A 26,702-nucleotide genomic window follows, 5' to 3' on the forward strand; every position below is an offset into this window, starting at 1 on the left:
CAAGGCCTGCTGTCATCAGACCACATTAGATTCTTTTACAAGGCAAAGGCTCCAAAGTTCATTTGCCGCCTGTAAACTTCTAGGACAAATTGCCCAAACAGGTGAAGTATGCCACAATTTACTATGGGGGGAAAGGGAGGGGACTTGTGAGTCATCATTCAAGCTGACTGGATGTACAATCTTAATTAGCAACTAATATGTGGTTTTGTTGAGTTCTGAGTGAGCACTATCGTGAGAATGTATCATAAAAGCATTTCAAGTGTAAAATTTGATTTCAAGTGTTGGGGTATCAGTGAAATTCTGTTGTGCCATTCTGTTAATCTTATGAATAAAAAAAGTATTCTACTACCCCCTGTGTGTGTGTGTTTATTTTTAATATTGTTTTAGGCTACTTAGATGTGCAGCAGCCAAGGCCAGCACCTTGTAGGCGTTTTTTTTAAAGTAACTGAAATGTAACTGTAGTGATTACTTTTGAGAAAAAGTAAAGTAATCAGTTGCTTTCAGAGCAATTGTAATTGTAACAGTGATTACTACTTTTTTGGTCAAGTAATTGTAACTGTAATTTATTACTTTTTAAAAGTAATCTTCCAAGCTCTGGAGGGAGAAGAGATCCTGCTGTGTTTCCCACTGCATGCTTCCAAGGCCACGCGGGACTTTTATGGTTTTAGGTTGTCCCAAGTGCAGGGAGATAAGGAGGGCGAGCGGTGGGCTGGGCAGCTGGGCCAGTGCAAAGGAGAGAAGTGCTTACAGGCTCCCTCCTGGTAGGCCGTGATGATGAGGTTGACGGAGTGGAGGATGCTGCAGCGCTCTTTATATAATGCAGCCCCCACGACAACACGTCCGCAGGAACCACCCGGGTGTTTCTCATGGGGGGCTCCCGACACGGCTGGCTGGAGGAGCAGAGCAGCAAGGCTTCGCGTGGTCTGCGCCCTTGACCAGCTGCGCCACCCGGCCCAGGGTGGTGTTGGCCAGCAAGGCGATGGCCCCCCGAGGCCACCATCATGGTAACGAAGACACAATCCGCGAGGCACGCCCGGGGATCTGCCCAACCTCTGGCTCATCGCTTCGCGGAGCCTGGCATGAGGAAGAGGAAGGCAGTTCTACCTCACTCAGGGCTTGGCTGACACACCCAACCAGGCTGGCTGGCAAAAGTTGTGCGAATAGACCGGCAACATGTCCTGGAAGAGCGATAGGCAGACGGCGCAAGTTAGGCTCGGCTCCATTTACGCATGCATCGGCAGAGAGCTTCCTAACAACTTCATGGTTGTTTGTTTGCTATTAAGATGACCCTGTGGTCCTTTGCAACGCATTCTAAACAAACCCCTGAAAGAGGGAAGGAACTCACTTCCCGTCACGTGCTGACTTCAGTAACAGTGTCAGTTATTGGTAATTGCCACTATCGGAACGTGCCCCTTCTTCACTCGGGCCCAATCAATGGTGGTGGTGGGGAAATAGAGCTAGAGTCATGCCCCACCCCTTTAAAATATCATTTCAAAGGAGAATTGTTGGGCAGCATCCTTCTCCAATGACAATATAGACTCTCCCATCAACAAAACGGAGGGTGAGAAAAAGTTACAAACAAATCTGGGATACAAACACATTTTTTTAAATAGGCTCTCCCAAGGATAGGCCAGCAGCTTGCTTATAGCTTTTAATTATGGATGATTAAAAGTATTTGGAGCTAGATAGGTAGCTTCAAATGCAATACAATTATGAGGTCAATAAAGCTTAATCTCAATTGATAATTAAAATAGTATTAATCTAACACTGCAGTCATGTTCGTATCTTGGTTTACTTATGCAGAGGCAGTGACTTGATGGCTGTGTAGGAATTCGAACCCTGGTCCCCCAGGTCATAGTCCAACACCTTAACCACTATACCACACTGGCTCTCAGTAAATACATGCTACTGCATAATCTGCACACATAGATTTGCAAATCTGATATAAATGGGTTTTACGTATAGGTCTGGTGTTTGATATAAGTATTCAAATTTCAGAGGAACCCCAGCTTTCTCTATTTCCTATACCAACCTTTTTACCTACTGTTTTTAGAAGATGGCCAATGTTTTGGCTGAAATGGAGGGAGTCAGGAGCTGGGTCTTGTAGATTTTAACGCATGCATGCCCTCACCTGCTTCCCTAACATTTGACCTTTTGTCTCAGGCATAGTCTGAGGAACCATCATGTAGCTAAAGCTAAGTATTGGGCACTGCCTTGATATTTTTTAAATGAGTTGGCAGTGTGTAAATATTCATGCAAATAAATAAGTAGGTTTAGTTAGTACCTGGATGGGAGACTGCATAGAAAGAAGCTCGTGTACATCCTTTTGGGTTCCATGAGGAAAGAAAGGCAGGATAGAAATGTATAAAATAAGTGCATAAGAAAAAAAAAACCTTTACATATTTAAACAATGGGAAATGTGTTAATGCAGACCAGAAATTAACAAAACGGGGTTGGACTTGATGGCCTTATAGGCCCCTTCCAACTCTACTATTCTATGATTCTATGAAAATGCAACTAAGGAATAACTAAGCAAATATGCTAATAATGACCACAGATTGAACTGCCAAAATGTAAGTAGTTGATAATGGGATTACGCCCTATGGAAGTCAGTGAGGTACAAGCAGGATCTTGACTTTGTTTAAGCATGAATTTGGAGAGCTTACTAAGAACAGATATTAACAAACTGATTAAGTAGATGTTGCTCTCTTGTCAACAAGTCTAGTTTATCTTTGTGTGCAACAGAAGCAAAACTAGCCTATCTATGTCACATTGTGATTCTTAGGCTACAATCCTTTGCACATTTGCCTGGGAAAAAGCCCCATTGAATATAATGGGACTTCTGAACATGTATAGGTCTGTGCTGTTATGTTGTTGTTGATAGTGTAATGAGTTTGAGGTTAGATTAAATGGGTTTGGGGGATCCCTTCCAATCCTGTGATTTTTATAGCTATAAGACTGGATTCTGTAGAAAAAGAGACTGGTCAAACCAATTTCCTTGTAAAGTAATTAGTGTTGCGGAAGTCTAGCTGGGTCAGTTATCTGCTTTGTAATGAAAGGTAGGGCAATGAGTTGCACAGAAACATACAGTGGGAGAACCTTCTGGAAGGTGAGCAGAAGGGGGCAGGCCTTCCCCTTCCCTTGGCTGGGGTTGGTCTCAGCAGGATGCATGTGTCTGAAAAACAACAGTCAGTCTTCCAACTTATACCCGGCTTGTATATATGTGTAAATGATATTGATATCACAGAAGACGGCAGCAGCCTCCAGTGACCTCCATTCCAAGGAAACCAAACTCAAGGTATAGGCTGGATGGGACCCCAGAGATTTCTCACTCTGCACTTAACATTATACAACAGATTTACATAGAAAGGAGTTCCACTGGTTTTTAGTCAAGTCTACTTTCAAGTAAGCATGCTCAGGGTTGAGCTCTGAATGAAGTGAGCATTGTAAATGTAAAAATGTGAAACATTCAGAAGAAAATTGTCTTCTGCCTGAAAATCTTTGTTCAAAAAAGGGTTTTAGGAAAAAAAAGATATTAAATAGATTGCACTGAGAAGTATGATAGAATACAGAGAAATAACGGGCACAGCTTGGATCTCTAATATTTAAAACATTTTCAGCCTTTAACATTTTCATTTCCAACATTGTTTTCTTCCTTTTAATAATCTTCAGCATCACCTGCACAGATGGCAAGCAATGCTCTCTCGTAATGTCCAGAAGAAAAATGCTGCAATATAAACAGGTATTTATTAAACTTTTTATATCTTTAAAAAACAAAACCCTGTTATTTTGTGGGGGAACCCAAAGGCTCTTTAAAGGGCAAGGCTCCTGATGGGAATGTGTGGGCTTGGAATGTGGGATAGGAGGGCAAATTAATCAAGAGGAGTTTGAGGACTGTTTTGGTACTACTACATGTTAACCTACAGGACAGGAAAGTTAAAGTTAGGGATGATCTTCAGTTGCTTATGTGGATGTTCTTTCTCAGACAAACTCCCATTTCACCAGACAAAATGCCGCATGCAGAATGAGGAGTGCAGCAGCTACAACAAGAGCACTTACACAGTAATCGAGAGTAACAATGCATAAAGCCCCGCAGGCATCAAGCTTATTTTGGCTTCCAAGGTGATGGGGGGAGGGGGAATTGTGAAGTTGTTCAGTAATAACAAGCACATCTTTCAGAGTTGCAGTGCATCTTTCCAGCTGTATCTGTGCCATGTTGTAAACAGTTAAGAGGGACGGGGTCAATTTGTGTTAAGAAACAAGGTCCATTTATCCATTCAGAAGGAATTATTTACTCTCTGTCTTCTTGGTATTTGAGGATCAACATGGGTGTCTAGAATTACTGTCTGTTTTGTAATGGCTAAATTATTTATTTATTTATTAAATTTATATCCCACCCTTCCTCTTAGTAGGAGCCCAGGGCGGAATAAATTACCACAGTCTAAACCCAAACAGACTTACTTTGATATCATGGAATAGTGATTTTCCATATCTCTCTTTATACCGTTGTCTTATGGTCCTCAGGTCTATTTCACTTCTGGCAATCAGAATCCTTATAACTGTTTTGTTATGGAATCCTAACTCCTGAAAGAAGACCAGACAATTGACTCTTGTAAGTGTCAGGGTGCTTTTATATACATAAAACATAGCACTGAAATATGTTAACGTTTTGTCCCAAAGAATAAATTAGGATGAACAGTCATGGAATGTAGCTGTGAGAAATGTTAGTCAGAATTTTTTTGCTAACTGCATTGAGCACAGCAAGGAACCAAACAAAAGGAGAACCAGAAAAATAAAATTAGCTCCTGTTTTAATCTAACAGTGTAATCTTATACATGGCTACTCACAGTAAATCCCATTGAGAACAATGGATTTGATTTCCAAGTAACTGTATATAGGAGAGTAGCATAAGTTTCATTTGTTACTTTTAGGCAACGAAATTTTCAAGTAGGATGTGAGTTTATAATAGTAAGTCAATTTCAAATAATGATGAAGCGCAACTCTGTTTGCAGAAATCCCTGAGTAATTGCTGAATTATTGCAATAGATACTTCAGTAGCTGCATATTCATTTAGTTAGCACAACCAACAACTTCAGTATATTAATTTAGCCGGCACAACCGCTATCTGGATACTTGACTGGTTTCTAGACAAACAAGAGTTTTGACTACATGTTAGTGGAACCATGGTGACATCTAGTGGACAGAGAAAGCTAAACTGCACTTTGCTGGTCTGCATGTTATTTCTGTATGGCAAGACATATTTGTCATTTACTTAGGATGGGGGTTTTCTCCAGGAGGAAACAATGGAGAGGGAATGAAATAGCTATTTTCAGGATTTGATTCTTATGATGAAGAGTTTACAGAAATCTTGTAAAATGCTTATTTTTACAGGAAAGCCTTTATACTATATTTACACCTAGTTATACTGTGTCAGATACCTTTAAAATTAACAGGCGAATGTATTTTGTGTTTGTGAGTTCTTTTCAGAAGAGTATTTGTTGCACCATTGAGCACATGCAAGCAGAACATCAGTGCTAATGCGACTATAGCATTGGTACACGGATGCAGGTATATTCACTGAGAGAAGACTCAAAGGTCTGTGCAGCTAGTCATAGCCTCACTTGTCCTTCAAGAACTATGCCTGAAAAATACTTTATTTTCTCCAATTTACTTGTCATGATTCCATATTCTGATGCCAAGTCGGAGTTACTCTGCAGTTTAATTTAATTGGACTGCATTGATGTAACCTCTCACTATTGTGCTATTCCTCCCCATCCTTTACAGGGGATGGGATGTACACATGTTACTTTTAACATCTAACTTAAAGATTTAACTTGAGCAATTATGTGGGATAAAAGGGAAGCAGCTAACAAGGCAGCAATTAGAAATATGTGCAAATTGCTGCATTACCAGCATTTTAAAATGCTTTTCTTTGCATGTATGGTCCTGTGGTCTGAAAAAGATCCAAGGAATCTAGCCAGGTAGTTTTAAGCAAGTCTCATAGCCTTTAAGCATTTATGAGAGAAAAAAATCGAAGGACCAAACCATTCACATTTCTCTTCTTAAGTGAAATTGAGTGTGTATGGATGGGGAATGAAACAGTTTCGCCTCCCCTTGTATGTTGTTTCAATTTCCTCCCATCCCAGGTCTGATACTGAAAGTTAGAGAGACAATTGCTTGAACTTCAGAGTGCAGTGAGTTCAAATGAGGGAGGGGGCAAGGTTTACCTTCCCTCGTCATTCTGCACACTCTTGTTCATGTTTTTAAAAACAACAAAACAGAGACCCTTTATGTATGCATGAATAAAATACTTATAGCTACCTCTTCATGTCTATTTTGTCCTAAGATGTGTCTGCACTATCCAGGTGCCCCCTGGAAGAAGGAGGGTCAAGCTGTACCTCATTGTTAGTCCTCCCAACATATTCTTGTGCAAATAGCAGGAGAATAATTGCATGAAGAAGCAGGACTTATTCATGAGAAGTTAAAATTCATAGACATTTCATCAATGAAATAAAATAGATAAATGAGTTGGTGGAATTGGAATATGACTATCTCCAGCCTGTTTATCAATGCTCAAGGAAGTAGAGGAAGTTCCTTGTGATGTCTGTTCAGATGTTGTAAGGAAGTTACTGTGTGGAATTAAGACTTTTTTAAAAAAATGACAGTCACTTTCTTGCAACAAAGCCCAGCCAGGGGTTGAGCACTAACTGACCAATGAATTATGCAGCATTTAGGGTTCTTTGGGGTGTACAGGGGCTTGACCTATGGCCACAAGCTGGCACTTTAGGTGTTCTGATTACAAATGAAGTTTATATAGAAGAGTGCAACTGAAAGTGTCCAGAATATTTTTCAGATTATGGAGCAGCATGATGGCACATAACTTGCAATTCCATGTTTGTACACCAGAGGGAGCACCAATCTGTGCAGAATTGTGCCTTTTTAATTCAATGTGAAGATTTGTCTTCAATTGAAGGATATGTACTTGCTGTTGCATATTTTCAGTAGGAGGGGGTTTGCAGCAGGATCTCATTGATCTAAACAGCGGTTATGGAGAATTTCTAATACAGTCACTTTTTTTACTCCCATCAGTTCAATTTTCCAACCCCACTAATGTTGCCCTGTTTAAATAGCAACCCCCCTAAGCTTCCTTTAGACATTACTCACGTAAAGAGCTAATGCTCCATGTTTAGTGCTCCTGTTGTTAACTGGCTCCATCTGCCTTCCCACATGTTCAGAGCAAACATCTGCAGCAGGTTCTTCCAGGGTTCAAAATCATGTGGGGAACCAACACTAATAGACCACTGCAGATGTTTACCCTGAACATGTGGTATGCTAGAAGCAGCAGCTCTTCAATAAGGGATGGCCAAACATACAGTCCTATATTCCTGGACGTAACTGACTAGAGTTTAGGACTACAATCGTAAGCATATTTACCAAGAAGTAAGTGTCCCCTGAACATACTTCTGAGTAAACACAATTAGGATCATGCTGTAAAGCTGGCCGTGATTTGTATCCAAGACATTTTAAAAAAGTGTAGTTGCATTGCATCTGCTGTGTCATTACATTAAGTGAATTGTTTGGGATTTGTAATTGACATCATTATAATAAAGCCCTAAAGCTAGCAAGCAGCACTTTAAAATTGTGGATTATAACTCTTCTAGAGGAGAACTGGGCTACATACAAACACAATAATAGTACATTGTGCTTCTCAAACTACATAAATACTCACGTGAATTGCATTGTAAAGCCTATAAGCAAAATAGGAAGCTTTATCTCTCACACACAGAACTGAGGGGGAAATCAGACAAAGAAGTTACACAAGATTCAAAACCAAACAAATCAGACATTAGTAATCATTATTTGTTTGTCAGGTGGTAGGATTCTGCCCATTTCTTTTCACCTTTTGTGGAATGTTTTCTTAAAAAAATTGATGATGAAATCTGATGGCGAATGGGTTGGAATGGAACAAAAAAAAGAACACTAATGTCTAAAGAGTCCTAAAATTCCATAGCTCATATTTCAAGGTAAGGAACTCAAATTTCATGATGGCTTTAAAATGCTTTGTTTTCTAACCTTCTATTGGGGCTATCAAAATAATTACTCAATAGAACTAGAAGTTCCAAAGTTTGCAGGCAATTAATTGTCTTTGTGCCCTCTATTTGATTAAATATTTTACAGCTGAAAGGGACTCTTCAGAAGTCAACAAGATGAATTCCACAGAAAAGCAGTATTTGGACTGGAGTCTAAAGTGCTTTAACTGATGCCAGTAGTTTCACTGAGAATAGATCTAGACATTCCTGCAGGAAATCTGTAGCAACAGCAATAAAACAAGGAGTACAATTAACTGCTCACTCAAGAGTGAGCAGCAATTTCCTCCAGGTAAATAGTAGGTTGGAAAGTTTATTGTAGTGCTATTTTAGATGAACAAAGTGCTTCTCCCAGCTTGCATTTCAAAATTTTCTTTTTGAGTATGTGGTAATATATTACATGTATTCAAAATGTGTCACTTTTACAAAGTGATAATACAAAAGCTATTTTAATAAAATAGTAAGATTGTAACATATTGTAGTTATAAATATTTTGTTACCTATTGCTACCAGTAGTTCCTGAAAGTATCCATCATAACATTCATTAATGGCGTCTACTATGTCTTGTCCAGAGATAGTCTGAAACTCCTGAAAAACTTAAGAAAATATATTTATGGCTAATGAGCAGTTGTTTTTGTCAATTTTAATAAAGGAATTGAAATATTAGCACTCCAGTTCATTGCTAGTTTGAAGATTTTAAAATAAAGATCCAACGTAGTATTCAGTGATTTGAAATATTATTAGCCCTCTGGCTGAGGAATATGCTTTGATAAGCATTACTGATCCAACCAATAAAATTGTACAAATTTTTAGATTTTTGCTTCTAGCTATACTTACATTGTATGCCATAAGTAATAACTACTGTAGCTATTGTCACTGGGGGACTTGATTTGGCCAAGATAAGAATGTTAACATGATTGATTCTAGCCCATTATCTAGCTATTTTATACTATACTTTATTGTTGTTTCAGATATGGTTACTTCTCTCCTTTGATATCAGTTGAGTGCAGCAAAAAGTGTGTACACTCAAGTGGGATGGATGGCACACATGTCTTATTTCATGCTGTGGGTCATCTGTGCGATCCGATATATAGGAAGGTGTGTTCATGGGTGGGTGGGGGAAGTAGCTGCTCCATAAGAAGATAAGAAAAGCTCTCCTGGATCAGCCAAAGGCCCATATCGTCTAGCTTCCTGTTATTACAGTGGCCAGCTAGATGCCTATGAGAAGCCAGCAAGCAGGACCTGAGCGCAACAGCATTGTCTCCACTTGTGATTCTCAGCACTGGTATTCAGAGGCCTACTGCCTCTGACAATGGAGGTGGAACATCACCATTATGGTTAGCAGCCATTGATAGCCTTACCCTCCATGAAACATCTGTGAAATGGCCTTCAAGTACAATCAGTATGAATTAAACTAAGTTCGCTGATTTCTGAGAATGTTAGTGTTTGTGCATAGCAAGTGCTATATGGATTTTTCCATTACATATTAACATCATTAAGCTGTGATGAAAATAAATTACCCATCCATAACTGCTGGTAGCTCTTGTTGCACAGAATCATCTGCAGCATGTTTTTGTGTTCTCCAGTTTTTTGCTGGCATGCTTCCCATATGACCTAGAGCATTAGAAGAAGACTAATGAGCAAGAGGCAACTACATCAAACAACTTTTCAAAATAATCTAAAAATTGCTGGTACCATAGCATCCTGAGCAGCCATAGCGGGATCTGCATATCCTTCTTGTCTGGTTCCCTGGAAAAAGTTAGATATGTGTAACTTCAAGTGAGAGTTTGTGATCATTTCACCAGTGTACCACATCCTTTGCCCTAGAAGCCAACTTATCTCTTTAATTTCATATGAACCTGGTTGTAGCTACTCAGTTGAGGGAATAGTGCACTACGCATGCTCAGAATCCTTTTTAGTATTGCTCCACATCTTCTAAGATTGAGCCCAGCCCCTACATCTACATGGCGTCATGTGTATGTACTCACCTTTTATATATGCACTCTTGTCTTCTCCTAAATCCAGTTATTTCACACTCTGTCCATGCTGTCTTTCATTTTTTTTTGTACACGTGTCTAATTAAACAACCTCTCCCATGTCATCCTATTTTATATAATGTTGTTGGGAGAGTAGAGGAGGAGAACCCAAAGGGCCAGTTCACAGGTAACCCAAACCACGGTTTAGTATTTCATGAGCAAACTTTGGGCTTGCAATGCCCCTTCTGCTCTCATGCATGCTGATTCTTTCCCTAAGTTCCTATATAGTGCAAACCTTAGTTTGTCATCCAAATTCACAAGCTGGTTAGTACTTGCCCTTCAAACCAGAATTGGAATATATCTTCAAACCATAACTTCCAATTTGGGTTTGGAGGGTAAGTGCAAGCTGTTGTTTGTTGATTCAGATGTAATGGCAAACTATGGTTTCCTGTGAACCAGGAAATCACAGAGTGAATAGTAAGGCATTAATGTGAACTGGGCCATAGATGCTTTCTTTTAAAAAAATATTTCATTTATGCAGTTAAAAAGCTTCCAAGAAAAAGAAAAGCCAGAAGAGGAAACAAACCAGAGACATTTCCGAATTTATTCATACAAACATTCTATATGTATATAATTGCCATTCCCAGCTCAAATCTACATATAATTTCTCCCCTTTCTTTCTTCAAAATGTTGTAAACCCATAACGTACACTGATTTCTTGAATATTTCTTTGGAAAGAAATGTGGAAGTTGTAGAAGAGTACTAGAATGTGAATATACCTTTGAAATAAGGTCGGAGTTGAGTTTTCTTTCAGCAGTTAAAATTTTTCAAATTTTGGCCAAAGATGTTATAGATGAAAATTCAGAAATCAATTTCCCCTATTCTTTCTACAAAAGTTAATTTTTTAAATTCTGATCAACTTGAGCACCAAAAGATCCTTGAACAAAAAGATTTTTGCCTTTTTACCATCAGATTCTTAAAATAATTATGTACTTATTACCTGAGCAAGGTTCATAAGGGTATCCCTAAAGTGTCCGGAGGTCTCAGAATAAATATCTTGAAGAAGGTCACTATCGTATTCTAAAAAGAACAAAATAAGTTTTTGAACATTTAATGGGTCAGCAAAACATTTCAAGCCAATATGAACAAAAGTGTTCACATGCCAAAAGATGTCAATTTGATGTTTTTCAAAAGTAATTAATTGTCTACTAGCTAGAACAGTGATTTTCAACTGTGTCACATAGAACTTGAGATTGCAAAGACCTTTGGTAGGACAAATCAAGAACAAAAACAATTCTGCCAAGAGAAGAGCAGAAATGGCAGCTGAGCTTCCCTGAGAAACAGCTTGTACAATTATCCCATGTAATGTGTTTCTGCAGAAGTGCTATGTGTGCTTGAATGTGCATAAATCAGTTTGTGTGGAATGATGGTGAGGCCCAATGTGAGCTGATTGTGCACCTTAGAATATTTCTTAGAATCCTTTGGAACATACAGAAGTTCCATTGGAGGTATAGTAGGGTTTCTTGGCAAGCAGGTCGCTGTAGAAAGCCACTGCACAGCTTAGTGGGAAATAATGTTGTCTCTAATGTAAGGATCCTGAGAACAGAAGATATACTATGTGTGACTTTTCCGCTATAAGCAGATAAATAATCATAATAAATATGCTGCAAGACAGGCTTAGCATAGTAAGCAGAGTAAGTTCTTGAACAGGAACTACAAAATCAGTCCCTAAAATGTAAAATAGAATATAAATGGGGTGAGAAATGATTCTCTAAGCACAATGTGTCTGACTAAAATAGTAAATGTTGAAACTCTAAAACAGCGTTTCTCAACATTTGGGTCCCTAGATGTTTTTGGACTACAACTCCCAACAGCACCAGCCAGCATGGCCAGTGGTCAGCAATGATGGGAACTGTAGTCCAGCAACATCTGGGGACTCAAAGGTTGGGAAAGGCTGCTGTAAAATATACAAAAACATCTTCATATAATGTATTTGACTGAATTATAACAAAATTGTATGCAATATTGTCAGCGGCGTCACTAGCGGGAGTGTGGGAGGGGGGTGCGTACCTCTGGTGCATGCCCTCCCAGGTGCATGGATGGGGGTGGTCTTGCGTGCGCACGTGTGCGTGCACACGCGCACTCACCATGCATTCCAGGCTGGTGGTGGGAGGCCTGTCCCAGCTTCACCATCAGCAAGCAGGTGCCTGCTTTTGGTCTCGCCCGCCCACCTCCGAGGAGGAGTTGGCTGCACCGACTCGGAGTGCTTCTCGGCTCCTTTGCCGGGTAACGGCGCGGGGCGGGGCGGCTCTGGGTGTCACCCCCCCAGGGTGTCACCCCGGTGCGGTCCGCACCCTCCGCACCCCGGTAGTGACGCCCCTGAATATTTTATTGCTTTTCTGGTTGAATTTGAATTGTTAACAACTGTCTGCTAGTATTAAGATCCTCTTCTGAAGACCTAATAATGCCAACTTTTTACTTTTAACCAGTCTGACCACATGTTCAATGAGGAAAATTAGTACAACAAAGAACTTATTGTGACTACAGAATAATTATGGTTCACATGGTTTTTATTATTCTTGGTATTAAACATAATGTTGAACAAGCTGGGTCCAATGGTCATCAAAATCCCCTTTTTTACTGCATATACATTTTCAGAGTGTAGGAGAAATAAAATAGCACAATCTATATATACATAAAAATGTAGATGTCACACTGTGCAGTTCATAGTGCCACAGATGTGGTGCTGCAAATTACAGCAAAATGCTTCCCCCCTCACCTGCACATCTCTCGCACTGCCTGTCACCGCCTGCCAAAGCTAGTAGGTTAGGTGGGTGAGCAAGTGGATGGTTTATGTGCAGCAGCAGCAGCCTGGGTGGGAGGGTGCGGCAGGTGGGAGGCCTACATGGTGGTGGAGTTTCTCTTGGGGAGGCGGCAGTGTTTATCCGGGGTGGTGTGGTGCGGAGGAACCGGTGAGGCAAGTGAGTTGGCAAAGGGCATGGGGTTGTCTGGGGGTGACAGCAGTGTTGGGGGATTGGTGAGCCCCCTTAGTACATTATATTTCTAAAACACTACTTCCTTCATTAAGTGATGGGGTAATAGAGCTGTATTTTTAATATTTTTAAAGATGTTTTATTTTAATGTGTTTTAAAGTTTGTTTTCATGATGTTTTAAAGTTTTTAGTGCTTTTGTTTGCCGCCCTGGGCTCCTGCTGGGAGGAAGGGCAGGATATAAATCAAATAATAAATAAATAAATAATAAATAAATATTGCTATTGCAGTTTGCTGCGTACAGAAACCATTTTTCTCTAAACACATATTTCTGAAGACAGGGTTTGTTGGTTTGGATAAACAATTCTGTCTTCATAGAAATGTGGGCATAAATAAAAGAAATACGAATTGTCCATTACAGTTTGGAAACACATCTAAAATCTGCTTCAGTATGCAATTCAGGGGCATATTTAAAGTATACACATGCCACTAGCTGACTGCACAGTCCAATAATGTTTGCTGGGATATAACACCAAATGTAGTCAGCAAGGACTACTTTAAAGATTGTAGCCTTAACGTGGTTTAATAGGGGAGAATCATGAGCACTGTAGTTCTGCTTGTGTGTGTGTGGAGGTCTGTCAGCACCTCATCAAACCACAATTCCTGAGATTCTGTGGGAAAGCCCATGGCAAAATAGTATGAAACATGTATGTTTGTAATGTAATTATGTCTTTAGTCATAGCCTGTTCTGGATTTCAGTTGTTACTGTACATTTTCAGAAAATTATGGTGGTAATTACGCATTAGGTAGGCCTCTTTCATCTGGAAGATCTCTCCATTTGATCTTGAGGCTAATATGTCAATGAGACAGTTCTCTTCTGTGCCAGCGCCCTACATTGAATGAGAAAAACATTGCTAGTACAAACAATAGTTTAAAATACAATTAATATGTTTATTTAGAATAAATGCAGCATGCTGGTTTCTTTTTCAAGTTGTTGTTTTCCTGGGAAGTAGTGATTTTTATCCCATTTGCTTTAACAGCACATTGATTACTGAACATCAGACTGCCTAAGCCTATGACAGTTTATCAGTATCAATTAGAACATTGTAATTCCTTTGATGAAACAAGGTGGGAAATGTAACAAGCTCATAGCTGCAATATACCAATTAATTGCAATTAATTGCAATATTAATGGGTGGGGGCTGAACACTTATGCAAGCAACATGTGACAGCAACTTTAATGGTTCACAGGTGGAGGCCAATGGTAAGGTAACTGTGTCCTTGACAGGGCAATTTCCTTCATGTGTGTAAAGTGGGAGCTTCCACAGCACAAGGGCTGAATACTTATGCAAGCAATATGTTTCCGGTTTTTGTTTCTTACAGGCATTTCCCAACATAAAACCAATGTCACCTTACAATAATTGATTTTGAGTTTCAGTGTTTCAAAATAAAATATTTTTGTGTGCCACCCCAATCTCTGAGTGGTGAGATATTTCCAGGGTTCCCTGCGCACACCCAGGGGTTTGGTTTCTTTGGAAAGAAGGTCAGTGGAGGCTGTGGTGTCTTTATGAAATATGGTTTATTTACAGACATTCCAACCTGAGCTTAGGATGGAGGGGTCCAAAGCATCAGCAGTCCAATATCTTGCTTTTACATTAGGCTTACAGGAGGCACCCTAAAGTCTTGGTGCAGAGAGCCAGCCTCTCTCCTGCCTCCAGTTCCCAACCTTTCCCTAGACTCAACTCAAAACTCAAGCCTCTCCTTGGCCTCAGGAAGGGGGGGGCTGTCCTGAAGAGTTGCAATAACAATAGGATCTCCCTGGCCCAGTTAATGGGTACTTGACAGGCCCATTAACTCATCTGGCCACTCTATTAGACTGACAAAGGAAACTCATCTGAACCGCAGAGTGGGTTTTTCACCTCCAGGTGCAGGGTTCCAAATCAGAGGCTGGAAGGGGACTCACAGAAATCATCCATCTCAACCCCAAACCCATAGCACTATCAAACAGAACGAAATCACAATGTATCATTTGTAATTCAGTGATGTGAGAGGATTGGTCAGGGGACATTACTTTTGCAAGGCACTATTTGCTCTTGCATCCTTATGAAGCAGTAAAGAAGGGATGAAAAACCTTCAGCCTGTGGGCCAGATCCAGTCTGCCAGGCCTATGAATCTGGCCCCGGCACTCTCCCTTGGCTATCCACTTTCCCTCTCTCTAACTCACCATCTTGTTCACCTGTCCAGTTCTGCTCCCTACATAATTGCAGCAAGATGGCCATGGAGGAAGAGAGCAATCTGTTTCTCCATGGCAAGCCATGTTGTGCTGGTGAAGCAGAATACTTTCTTCCTGCTTTATCGGTCCAGCTGGATTAAATACTGGTAGCCTCTCTGCAGCCAGTGTGGAAGCAAATCAGGCTGGTGAAGCAGGGATACTGTGCTCTCCTTTGTTGCTGAGTAAAGAACTGTTGTGTATGTGGAGTTTAATAATAGCATGCTGCTCTGCTAAGACTGCAACATTATGCACACTTACTTGACAATGCCATCCCCTTAAAATTCTGAATAAATAAGCATAGGACCAGGCAACAAACTATTTAAAGCTTAGGCAATCTATTAAAGATACAAGGTTTCAGTCTATGTAGAAATAGTTTCACCACTAATAGTTGCACTATATATATTTGTGTTGTGTTAAATGTGCAGAATTTGGGCTATGTATATAATAACTGGACAGTGTGCCTAATAGCCAGTAGTTCTGGCCATAAAATAAACCTGTGGAATCATAAGTTATTGATTTATTTTTATTTTATTTATTAAAATAAACAAGGCTATCTACACCTTGTTCCTCCCTCCCACTCCTCTCATGGATAGGTTTCTCATTGCTCATCTGCTGTGCCCACTGGCCTGTGTGTGTTGTTGCTGTTTAAAGCCAGATCAGTACACAATAAGACCACACTCATCCATGATTTGATTGTGGATGAAGGTGCCAATTTGGTGTGCATTACTGAGACCTTGATGGATGACCTGGGAGGAGTTGATATGACCCATCTTTGCCCAGCGGGATCCTCAGTGCAACACCAGCATAGGCTGCAGGGACGGGGGGGGGAAGAGTTGCTGTGGTCTACAGAACATCCATCTCTGTCACCAGGAAACCACTCCGTCTTGGAGCAGGCTGTGAGGGTGTGCACCTGGTGTTGGGCCAAGAAGACAGGAAACTAGGGTTGCTGCTGGTGTACCGTCCACCCTGTTGCCCAGCAGCTTCTCTGACTGAGCTGGTGGAGGCCATGTTGGCTGTGGTATTGGAGGAGCCCAGAACGATAGTCCTGGGTGATTTCAATGTCCATGCTGAGGCTGCTTCTAGTGTTCTGGCCTCCATGATGACCATGGGGCTGTCTCAAGTTGTTACTGGCCTGACACATAGGGCAGAGCACACCCTCAACTTGGTTTTTGCTCCAGATGGAGGAAGGGGTGGTCTGGAGGTAGGGGGTGGTGGATGTCACCCCATTGTCTTAGTCTGACCACTTCCTGGTGAAGTTTAGACTTATGGCTCTGATCCTTCCCTGCAGGGGTGGTGGACATATTAAGATGGTCCGCCCCCGGAGACTAATGGAATCCATTGGATTCCTGAATGCCCAGGGGGAGTTTGAAATTGGTAGAGCAGGTGACCCCTGTTGAAGCCCTTGTCATGCTGTGGAAAAGCGAGGCACGTTGGGCTCTTGATACAGTTGCCCCCAAGTAGGATTGTGGCATTGTGGAACCCGGTTTGCACCTTGGTACACCAGTGAGCTAAGGGCAATGAAACAGGCTGGGCTGGACGACGGCTAGAGCGCAAGTGGTGAAAGACGTGCTGTGAAGCTGATTGGGCACAAATAAAACATCCATGCCTACTGTGTGGTGGTGAGAGCAGCGAAGAAGGCCCACTTCTCTGCCTCTATCACATCCTCAAGTAGCCATCCAGTGGAGCTTTTCTGTATTGTCAGGGGTTTGTTTACATCAACTCCAGAAAATGGAGTTTTAGACCATTCAGAGGCCCACTGTGAATTGTTTGCAAAGCACTTTGAGGGTAAAGTTGCTCGCCTCCCTAGCAGTCTTGATGTTCCATTCACATCTACTGTAGTCCCCAATGAGGTGTCCAGTGCAATGTCTGCTGCAACTTCTTGGGAACAGTTTCAGTTGATGCGGCCTGATGACATAGACAAGGTGCTTGCGATGATGCAGCCAGCAATGTGTCCTCTCGACCCTTGCCCTTCTTGGCTTATTAAAGCTTGCTGAGGGGGTCTGACTGAGTGGATCCAGGGTGTGGTCAATGCATCATTGTGGGAGGGAGTAGTTCCAGCTGCCCTGAAAGAGGCGGTGATCCAACTGCTCCTGAAAAAGCCCACCCTGGATCCATTGGTCTGTAACAATTACCAACCGGTTGCAAATACCTCCTTCTGTACAACATAGGAAATGGACCTTTAATGTGGCGGCACCTACCCTGTGGAATTCCCTCCCCTTAAATATTAGACGGGTGCCATCTCTGTTATCTTTTTGGTGCCTATTGAAGACCTTCCTCTTTCAATAAGCCTTTTAAGTTGAGACCTATCCCAGTCTGCGTCTGTGTTGGAATTTATTTATTTATTATTTGATTTATATCACTCCCTTCTTCCCAGCAGGAGCCTAGGGAATTGCTTTTTAATATGTTTGTAAACCTTTTTTAAAAAAAATAATGTGTTTTTAACCTTTTTTCTTCTTTTCTTTTTTAAGATGTCTTCAAAGCTCTTAAAATGTTTTTAAAGATGTTTTGTTTTAATGTATTTTAAAGTCTGTTTTTGTGAAGTTTCAAAGTGTTTTAATTGCTTTTGTTTGCTGCCCTGGGCTCCTCCTGGAGGAAAGGCAGGATATAAATTAAATAATAAATAAATAAAATAATAAAATAAAAATTAATATACCACTTGATTATAAAAAAACCCATCTAAGTGGTTTACAAAACACATTAAAATTATTGATAAAACAGTTAAAAACAAGTAATTAAAAACGGCAACAGACAAAAAAAATTAAAACATCAGCATCTATGCATCTGGATAAGCTTGCCTAAACCAAAATGTTTTAAGCAAGCACTGAAAAGAATACAGCGAGGGCACTTCTCTGATGCCAATAGGAGTTCCAAAGAGTTGGTGCCACCACACTAAAAGAACAATTTCTTACAAGTGTGGAATTGTGGCACCTGTAACAGTACCTGTCCCACAGATCAAAGTGCTCAAGTGTTATAGAGAAGTAGACCTTGTCCTGAAACTCCTAATGACTATACCCAGCAGCTTCATATAGATATTAAATAGCATTGGTGATAAGATGGTACCCTGCAGCACCCCACAACAGGGGGCCAAAAGGCAATCATCCAGTGCTGCTCTCTGGACTCACCCTAGAGGTAGGACCGGAAGCACCATAGTACTGTGTCCTCAATTCCCATTCCATGGAGCCAGTCCAGGAGGATTCCATGGTCAATGCTATCAAAAGCCACAGAAAGATCCAGAAGCAAGAGCAAGGTTGCACTCCCCCGTCCCAGTCTCTATAAAGGTCATCCATCACGGCAACCAATACTGACTCAGTCCCATGGACAGGCCTGAACCCAGATTGAAATGTTTCTAAATAATCATATACATATTATCTCTCATTTTATTTATTTATTTTATAAAATGTTTATAAAATCTTTATACTACTTAATATACCACTCATCTTAGCAGTATGCATAAAAAGTACAAACACTAACATTCAATAAAAATTTCCTAAAAACTAGGTAAAAACACAACAAAAGTATATATTAGAGATGTGAATGAGCAGTGTTCAAAAAAAGAGAATTTAAAAAATTAAGTCCAGGAAATTTTGGGTAATTATATAAGATTTTAAGAGATGTTTAAAGGTGATTACTATGTCTGCTGCACAAATTACCTAGGGGAGGGCCTTCCAGAGGGTGTGTCCTAACTTCAGGAAGGCCTGCTTCTACATTGTCACTAAGTGACAATCTGCTGACCCTGGAATGCCCAGAAGGGTTTTCTCCAAAGATCAGCTTGTCCTGGGGGAGATGGTCTGCTAGATATCCTGGTCTGCCAGGTATCCTGGACATAAAATCACTCCAGATTCAGTCATAAAAACCTGACCTGCATCATTTGTAGCCAAATCTCAATAAATAAAGTATAATTTATTGAAAAAAATAAAAAATACTGTAGTTATATAGTATTCCTTATAGTTTTGAGTGTTCAACAGGTACCTTCATAGCATGCCAGAGCTCATGGGCATCGTATGATACAGGTGGATACATCAGTCCAACCATAACTTCCTTGAAATGATGTGAGAGAGCTTCTTTCAGGTCCGTTAGCAGATCCTTGGGAAAAGAAGGTTAGCTCTTGTCATCTTGCACATGCTGGATTTATCAGTACAAATTCATTGCTTTAGTGTATGAGAGTGATAGAAAACACAGTACACATTTCAATTCCTAGTTATCCAGGAATTTTTCAGCTTTATCATACTGAACATACTAAGTAGAAACCACTAGCCCGCAATGTATTTAAGAAAAGAAAATGCCTTTTCCCTCATCTTGGAAATAAATAGGTCAACATTTAAAAAGAAAGAATCCAACCTGGGTCCATGCAGTAGCAGCCAGCAGGAAGGGGCATCTCTGTGCATCTGGCCTCCCATCAGCAGAGTCACTGTCACTTACTGGGAGGGAGAGGGGTGAGGCAAAGGAGAAATCGGTACTATGTGGGTGCACCAACAGGAGCATCAGTTTTGCTCTGTACCAACCTCCCCTTCACCTCACCCCTCTCCCTCCCAGTAAGCAGGAGTGACTCTGCTAATGGGAGGTCAGGTGTGTGCCACTGACCCTTCCTGCTGGCCACTAGTGGGTCGATGTATGCCACCTTGAGCTTATTTGATACAAGTGTTTCAAATAAATAAGAGATATGGGATGTAAGCTCTGTTCCACACTGAGTGAGAGGGAATGACTCCTGATTGAACCAAGACATACAGCGGGGAAGGCTGTTTGTACTCCATTAGGGAGATGTGCTTTCCACTTTTAGAACCACTGCCCTGGTTATTAGCAATGGTATACATATATATACACAATAATTTAAAACCGTTTTGGTTCATACATGGGATTAAGCTGCAACCAAGAAATAAGCTCATTTTTCTCTACTTTTCATTTCTGCATATGTATACATTCTGTTTGGCTGTAATAAGGCTATCGCTGTGGTTAAGGGATTTAATCACAGAGTGTGAGATCCTGTGGGCTATAGGATCTCACACTCTTTCTGCGTGCAAAGAGCTCTGCCATTCAATTATTGTCTTTAATCATCACTAATTGTTATGTTTATAACAATGCTAACCACAGTTAGAATTAGGTTATGTCTGGTACCAATGCTAAACATGGTTGTTCTCAACTAGGAATTTTAATCAGATCCTAATTTCTAGCAAACCCTAGTTAGTGTTAACTATGTTTAACAGTGCTGCAGATGTAACAATGAACCATAATTAAGAGCAGAAGGGAAATGAGCAGGGTACAGGGATGAATGGGAATGGAGTCTGTGATCTTACAGCTTGCAGAGGCAAGGGACAAGGAGAGGTGAGAGAGGAAATTCAGAAGCACCAAGACCAGAGAGGAAGGAGACTGTAGTAATGGTTAGCTGAAGGGAGGGATAGGCAAGTCCTCAGCCCTCTCCTAGGATGAGCTGGGGTTCCTAGGTCTACGACCAGATGTGGCCTCAAGCCCTGCTCTCTAACATAAGAGGGGTCTGAAAACACTCTGAAGGTTGTGGTCTTGTGAAGTGTTTCCCAGATCTGCTTCTGGCTAAATTAAAATGTGATATTTCTTGATGTGAGAAACTGGCCAAAGCTTATCAGTGTGTTTCTTTCTCTCTTTCTCTCTCTCAATAGCACTATTCCAAAAATGCCTAGCCCTGATCCAAAGATTCTCATGTGTGGTTGTGAGTGTTAGTGCCCACTGTACAAATAGTTGGCATGACCCGCTTTATAGGTGCTGTTCACTTGGAAGGTTTGTTTCCCACATCCTCCTTGGTCTTCCCAAAGCTGGCATGATGACTACGTGTCAGAGGATGCAATAGGGCTCTAGAAGGGATCACTGTGTGCATAGCTCCTTGATACTGAATATAGGATTTTTTTTTTTAACCATGTCCAACCTTCCCCAACCTTTGGGTCCCCAGATGTTGCAGGACTACAAGTCCCACCAGTCCCAGCCAACCTGGCCAATGGTGAGGAATTATGGAAACTGTAGTCCAGCAACATCTGGGGACCCAAAGGTTGAGAAAGGCTGATGTATACCAATCTTTGCATTTATGGTACCTCTTTCAGCAAGTGGCTCCTCACTCTGTCTCCATACATGAATCATCTTCACTGGATGGGGGCTTATTTATTTATTTATTTATTTATTTATAGAATTTATTAGTCGCCCATCTGGCTGGCTGTCCAGCCACTCTGGGCAACGTACAACATAGGCATATAATACCTAGACATTGAAAATCTAAAAACAATGAAGATAAAATCTAACCCACCCCAAAAGCCTGCCTGAAGAGCCAGGTCTTCAAAGCCCCGCGGAAACTCATCATAGAAGGGGCATGGCGGAGATCATTTGGGAGGGAGTTCCACAGGGTGGGGGCCACAATTGAAAAAGCCCTCTCTCTAGTCCTCACCAGTTTAGTTGTTTTGACTGATGGGATGGAGAGAAGGTCTTTTGAGGCTGATCTTGTTGGGCGGCATAGCTGATGATGCTGGAGGCGCTCCTTTAGATAGACTGGGCTGAAACCATATAAGGTTTTAAAGGTCAAAACCAACACCTTGAATTGGGCCCGGTAAGCAACTGGTAACCAGTGCAGCTCTTTTAGCACTGGAGTGATGTGATCTCACCGGCGGCTGCCTCTAATCAGGCGCGCCGCGGCATTCTGTACCAGTTGCAGCTTCCGGACCGTTTTCAAGGGTAGCCCCACATAGAGCGCATTACAGTAGTCTAGGTGAGAGAAGACCAGGGCATGTACCACCGATGGGAGCAGATGATTGGGAAGGTGGGGCGTAGCCTCCGTATCAGATGGAGTTAATACAGCGCTGCCCGGCTCACAGCCAAAACCTGAGCTTCCATGGACAGTTGGGAGTCAAGAATGACCCCGAGGCTACAGACCTGGTCTTTTAGGGGCAATTGTACTCCATTGAGCACTAGGTCCAAATCCCCTAACCTTCCCTTGACTCCCACGAACAGTACCTCGGTTTTGTCAGGGTTCAGCTTCAGCTTATTCCTTCCCATCCAGCCACTCACCGATTCCAGGCACTTGGGTAGGGTTTCTACAGCCAACCTTGGTGAAGATTTAAATGAGAGATAGAGCTGCGTGTCATCTGCATATTGGTGACACTGCAGCCCAAATCTCCTGATGATAGTCCCCAGCGGCTTTATATAGATGTTAAATAGCATTGGGGAGAGGATGGAGCCCTGTGGCACCCCACAAGTGAGAGGCCAAGGGTCCAAAACCTCATTCCCCAATGCTACTCTTTGGTGCCTATCAGAGAGGAAGGAGTGGAACCACTGCCATACAGTGCCCCCTATGCCTAACTCCTCCAGGCGATCCAGAAGGATACCGTGGTCAACGGTATCAAAAGCTGCTGAGAGGTCCAGGAGGACGAGGAAGGTGCACTCACCCCTATCCAACGCTCTCCTCATATCATCCACCAAGGCGACCAAGGCTGTTTCAGTCCCATATCCAGGCCTGAAGCCTGACTGAAATGGATCCAGATAATCTGCTTCCTCCAAATGCACTTGCAACTGCAACCTCTTTGAAGGTAAAGGTGTCCCCGCACTTGTAGTGCGAGTCGTTTCCGACTCTTATGGTGATGTCTTGCGACATTTACTAGGCAGACCATATATATGGGGTGGGATTGCCAGTTCCGTCCCCGGCCTTTCTTTACCCAGCATATGCTGGGTACTCATTTTACTGACCACGGATGGATGGAAGGCTGAGTGGACCTCGACCCCTTTTACCGGAGATTCGACTTCCTCCTTTCGTTGGAATCGAACTCCGGCTGTGAGCAGAGCTTCGGCTGCGTTACCGCCGCTTACCACTCTGCGCCATGGAGGATCTTTCCCTCTTTAACCAGCCTTTATTTTGGTTTGATCACCAATTCTGGGTTGGATTTTGATTGACTGAATCAAAACATGAGGGGATGTGTCCTCCAGTGCAACTTGGCTTTAAGTGTTTCTTTGTGAATTGTGTATGATTACTTTCATTACCATGGGACTAGCAATGAAGGGGTAATATAAACTATAAATGAAATATGGCACAGTTAGAGCAAAAGCTGCTCTCAGATGGTGAATAATTAAAGGTAACCACAGGCCCAGTGAATATAATTAACACAGCAGACAGAACAGCAATGAGGAAAGAGACATACAAATTAAAAATGAATTTATGATGAAGAAACAATATGTAATCTTTGCTGAATGCACATTAGATACATTTGACAGCCACTAAATCACACGTGGAATAGAAATTAATTCATTAAGACATTTGCTGCTGACAGCATGCCTGTAGGAAAACTGATTAATAATACAAATGGAGACTAATTAAAAATTACCCCCTGCAATTGGAACTAGGGTAAATGAAGAAGAGCAGTGAAAAATAAGATAAGACAAGTTTGAGTTGTCATTATTAACATTTTCTAATTATCTTGGCTATGAGAAATCAGCATAGGGTAATTGTAAGAAGGCATCTCTTGTGCTTATGGCTGAATCAGAGAACCAGTTTGGATGATATTGTTTCAATATGTGCTTCAATTTATATCTGGTTTTGTCTTCTTATGTATTCCTTTTGCAATGTAAAATTCATTCCAGTGTCAAAAATTTTACCTTCCTTATGAATGATTTCAGTCATTTTGAAACTGAAAGTAGGAGTATTGAGTGGTCTGATTGTTCTTTCAGCCTAAAACCTTGCCTGTCTGTGAACTGTTTTGAGCTGTGTCAACCTTGGTTGTCTCACATGTGTCTTCTCTTTCGACCCATAGATACCAGTCAGTAGACAGGACAGTGATCCTGATCATTTGATGAAGTTGTGTAGTGCACAGAGATCCTGTGTGGTGCCACTTTCTTTCTGCCTGCATATAAAAGCTATGAGATCATCCCAAGATGGGTGTAGAGTGATACCAAATTTTTCCAACATCACTTAACAGCTGAAATTTGGTTAAGTACTCTGGGCTGCATCACATTATCTGACAATCACATTTGCCACATGTATAGGCACTTAGGCTGAAATCCACTTCATACTTTCTTGGCAGTAAGTTTCATTGAATCCAATGGAGCTTACTTCTGAGTAGACATGTATTGGATTGCAGCATTATATATTTTATTTAGGATACTTATATCCTGTTTCATAGCTGTGATAGGCACTCAAAGTGGCTTACAAAACATTCTCATGATAATGATATCTCAAATCTCATATCAGAAATAGAAAATATCCCTTTGGGAGAGATCATTCAGGTGACATTTCCTGTTCTCAACCTTGGTCATCCTTAGTGTTGTCCCCTGAGGCATGGGAGGAGAGCTGAGCAGCTGGAGCTCACTCAGCCTATGATAGAAGCAAGTCTTCACTTTTAAGCATTTACATATTGTATTTAAAGATATGTACCTGTTGTTCACACTTTATATGTTTGCTGTAAAACTGGTGCACCTGCAGCAAATGTGATTGCTGAATAAAGTGTGACGTGGCCATGATAATCTGATTTAGCTGAACGTATACCCTTCTAGGAGGATTTCATTTGTACAAATAATTTGCCCTGCTAAAAGCCCATGGCTGCCTGCTGTCAACCCTAGGTCTGGATAAATCATATGATCTAGTTCAGACATAAAGTTAAACTATGGTTTAGAGTAACATGCACAAGCCTCAGGGAGGAGATTGGAAGCTTTCACTTCCATTTTCAATTAACTATGGTTTATTGTTATGTCCAAATGTTGGAACTGTAGTTACTGGTTTATGGAAACAAATCAGGGTTATATAACACGTTCCCTTAAATCACAGTTGCCAGTAACCAAAGTTTGACAGGATTTGGACATAACAAATCTGAGGCTCGTTCACATATTTCTAAACCATAGTTTAGCATCATGTCTCAACACAGTCACTTAGCTTCTTCAGAAAGGGTTTGCTTCTAGTGCAAAGGTCTGCCACCATGCTGCCTTCCACTAGGACTTAGGACAGTCAAAAGAAAACACTTCTTTACAGAGCACATAGTTAAACTATGGAATTCTCTTCCAGAAGCGAATAGTACTGGCCATCAACTTGGATGGCTTTAAAAGAGGATTAGATAAATTTGTGGAGGATAAAGCTATCAATGGTTACTAAACATGATGGCAATGTTCTATCTCCACTGTTTGAGATAGGGTGCCTCTGAATACCAGTTGCTGCTGGTGGGGGGAGTGCTGTTGTATTCATGTTTTGCTTGTAGCCTTCCCATGGACATCTGGTTGGCCACAATGATAACAGAGTGCTTGACTAGATGGGCCTTTGGCTTGATCAGCAACTTGTAAAAGCAGCTTGAAATAGCATTAGGTATATTCTTGCACATACTTTTTTATTGAAAGGAGGGATAGAAGAGATTCCACTAGGTGAATGCAAGACCATTGGTTCACCTAAGGTGTTCCCCCCCCCCCACACACTGTGCTCTATAGGCTCCATTCCAGTTGTCTTTGCTCATGAAGATAAGTATTGTGCTGGATCAAAACAGAACAAGGTCAAAGTAATAGCCAAATGGGGTAAGAACCCCATTAGTGCTCAGACCTGAGGTTTCCTACCAGTAATCTAGAAATATGATGGTCATGAAGCAAGTAACTGTATGTTCACATGTAGCCAACCAATCACGTGGCAATACTTCTGGATATTCCAGGACAAAATGTATAAAACCAGTAACCAGTGATAGGAACGCGAGACTGAAAAGTACAGACATGAATGAAATTATCAAAACCTACCCTGCCATACATGTTCCTGTAAGCCTCAGCAATCATGAGTCTCTGAGCATTGCAGCGCTGTGTTAGAATATCAATCAGAATATCTTTATCACAGTCTTCAAGAGAAAGAAAATATAATAGATTAGAGAGCAGTAATTTGTTTATCATGCTGGTGTTATTGGCACTGGGCAGTGATTGCTGTGCTAATTGTGTTAATTGCATTTCCTGTAGAAAAAAAATCAACAGTTTAATATCCCATTGGCGTTTACAAACCCCAGTGGTATTTAGAGTATTTATGTGCCTTGACTTGCTGGTGTACCACTTACAAATAGTTAGCATTGCCATATCTCTCAAGGGCAATGGACATGAGCACATCAAAAGAATAGATAATAGCTTTTACTGAAGAAGAGCTAGTCATTGTGTAAAGATTTGTATCTGACCCTTGTGTTTACATCTTTCAGATACTGTTTAAATCTTTATTTTAATGTTACAGGGTGCCAGTTTTTATGGCTACTTACAGCTGGATTACTGATTGAAACTGCATATATATGTGTGCAAAGGGATTGTATAATAAATTCACTTACAGGCAAAAAACCTTGCGGTTTAAGAACGTACCTATAGCCCACAGATATTTCTATCAAACTTTAAAAAGCAGGGAAATTGGGCAGCTATAGTGAATGCACCAGGGGAG

The 26,702-nt window shown here is 41.2% G+C and overlaps 1 protein-coding gene across 1 annotated transcript in view; it reads right to left on the reverse strand.

Moving 5' to 3' along the window:
• Nucleotides 1-3,658: 3,658 nt before the first annotated feature.
• ANXA10 (annexin A10) overlaps nt 3,659-26,702 on the reverse strand; it is a 30,401-nt gene continuing 7,357 nt past the window's right edge. Inside the window, exons 3-12 of the mRNA XM_061582935.1 lie at nt 26,033-26,127; nt 19,295-19,408; nt 13,853-13,943; nt 11,064-11,143; nt 9,783-9,836; nt 9,608-9,701; nt 8,588-8,683; nt 7,730-7,788; nt 4,462-4,584; nt 3,659-3,727 (exon numbers count right to left, since the gene is read on the reverse strand). Of these exons, the coding sequence (XP_061438919.1) occupies nt 3,659-3,727; nt 4,462-4,584; nt 7,730-7,788; nt 8,588-8,683; nt 9,608-9,701; nt 9,783-9,836; nt 11,064-11,143; nt 13,853-13,943; nt 19,295-19,408; nt 26,033-26,127 (875 nt within the window). The remainder of the gene's footprint in view (nt 3,728-4,461; nt 4,585-7,729; nt 7,789-8,587; nt 8,684-9,607; nt 9,702-9,782; nt 9,837-11,063; nt 11,144-13,852; nt 13,944-19,294; nt 19,409-26,032; nt 26,128-26,702) is intronic.

Source organism: Rhineura floridana, chromosome 9, assembly GCF_030035675.1.
Source record: "Rhineura floridana isolate rRhiFlo1 chromosome 9, rRhiFlo1.hap2, whole genome shotgun sequence".
Lineage (NCBI taxonomy): Eukaryota > Metazoa > Chordata > Lepidosauria > Squamata > Rhineuridae > Rhineura > Rhineura floridana.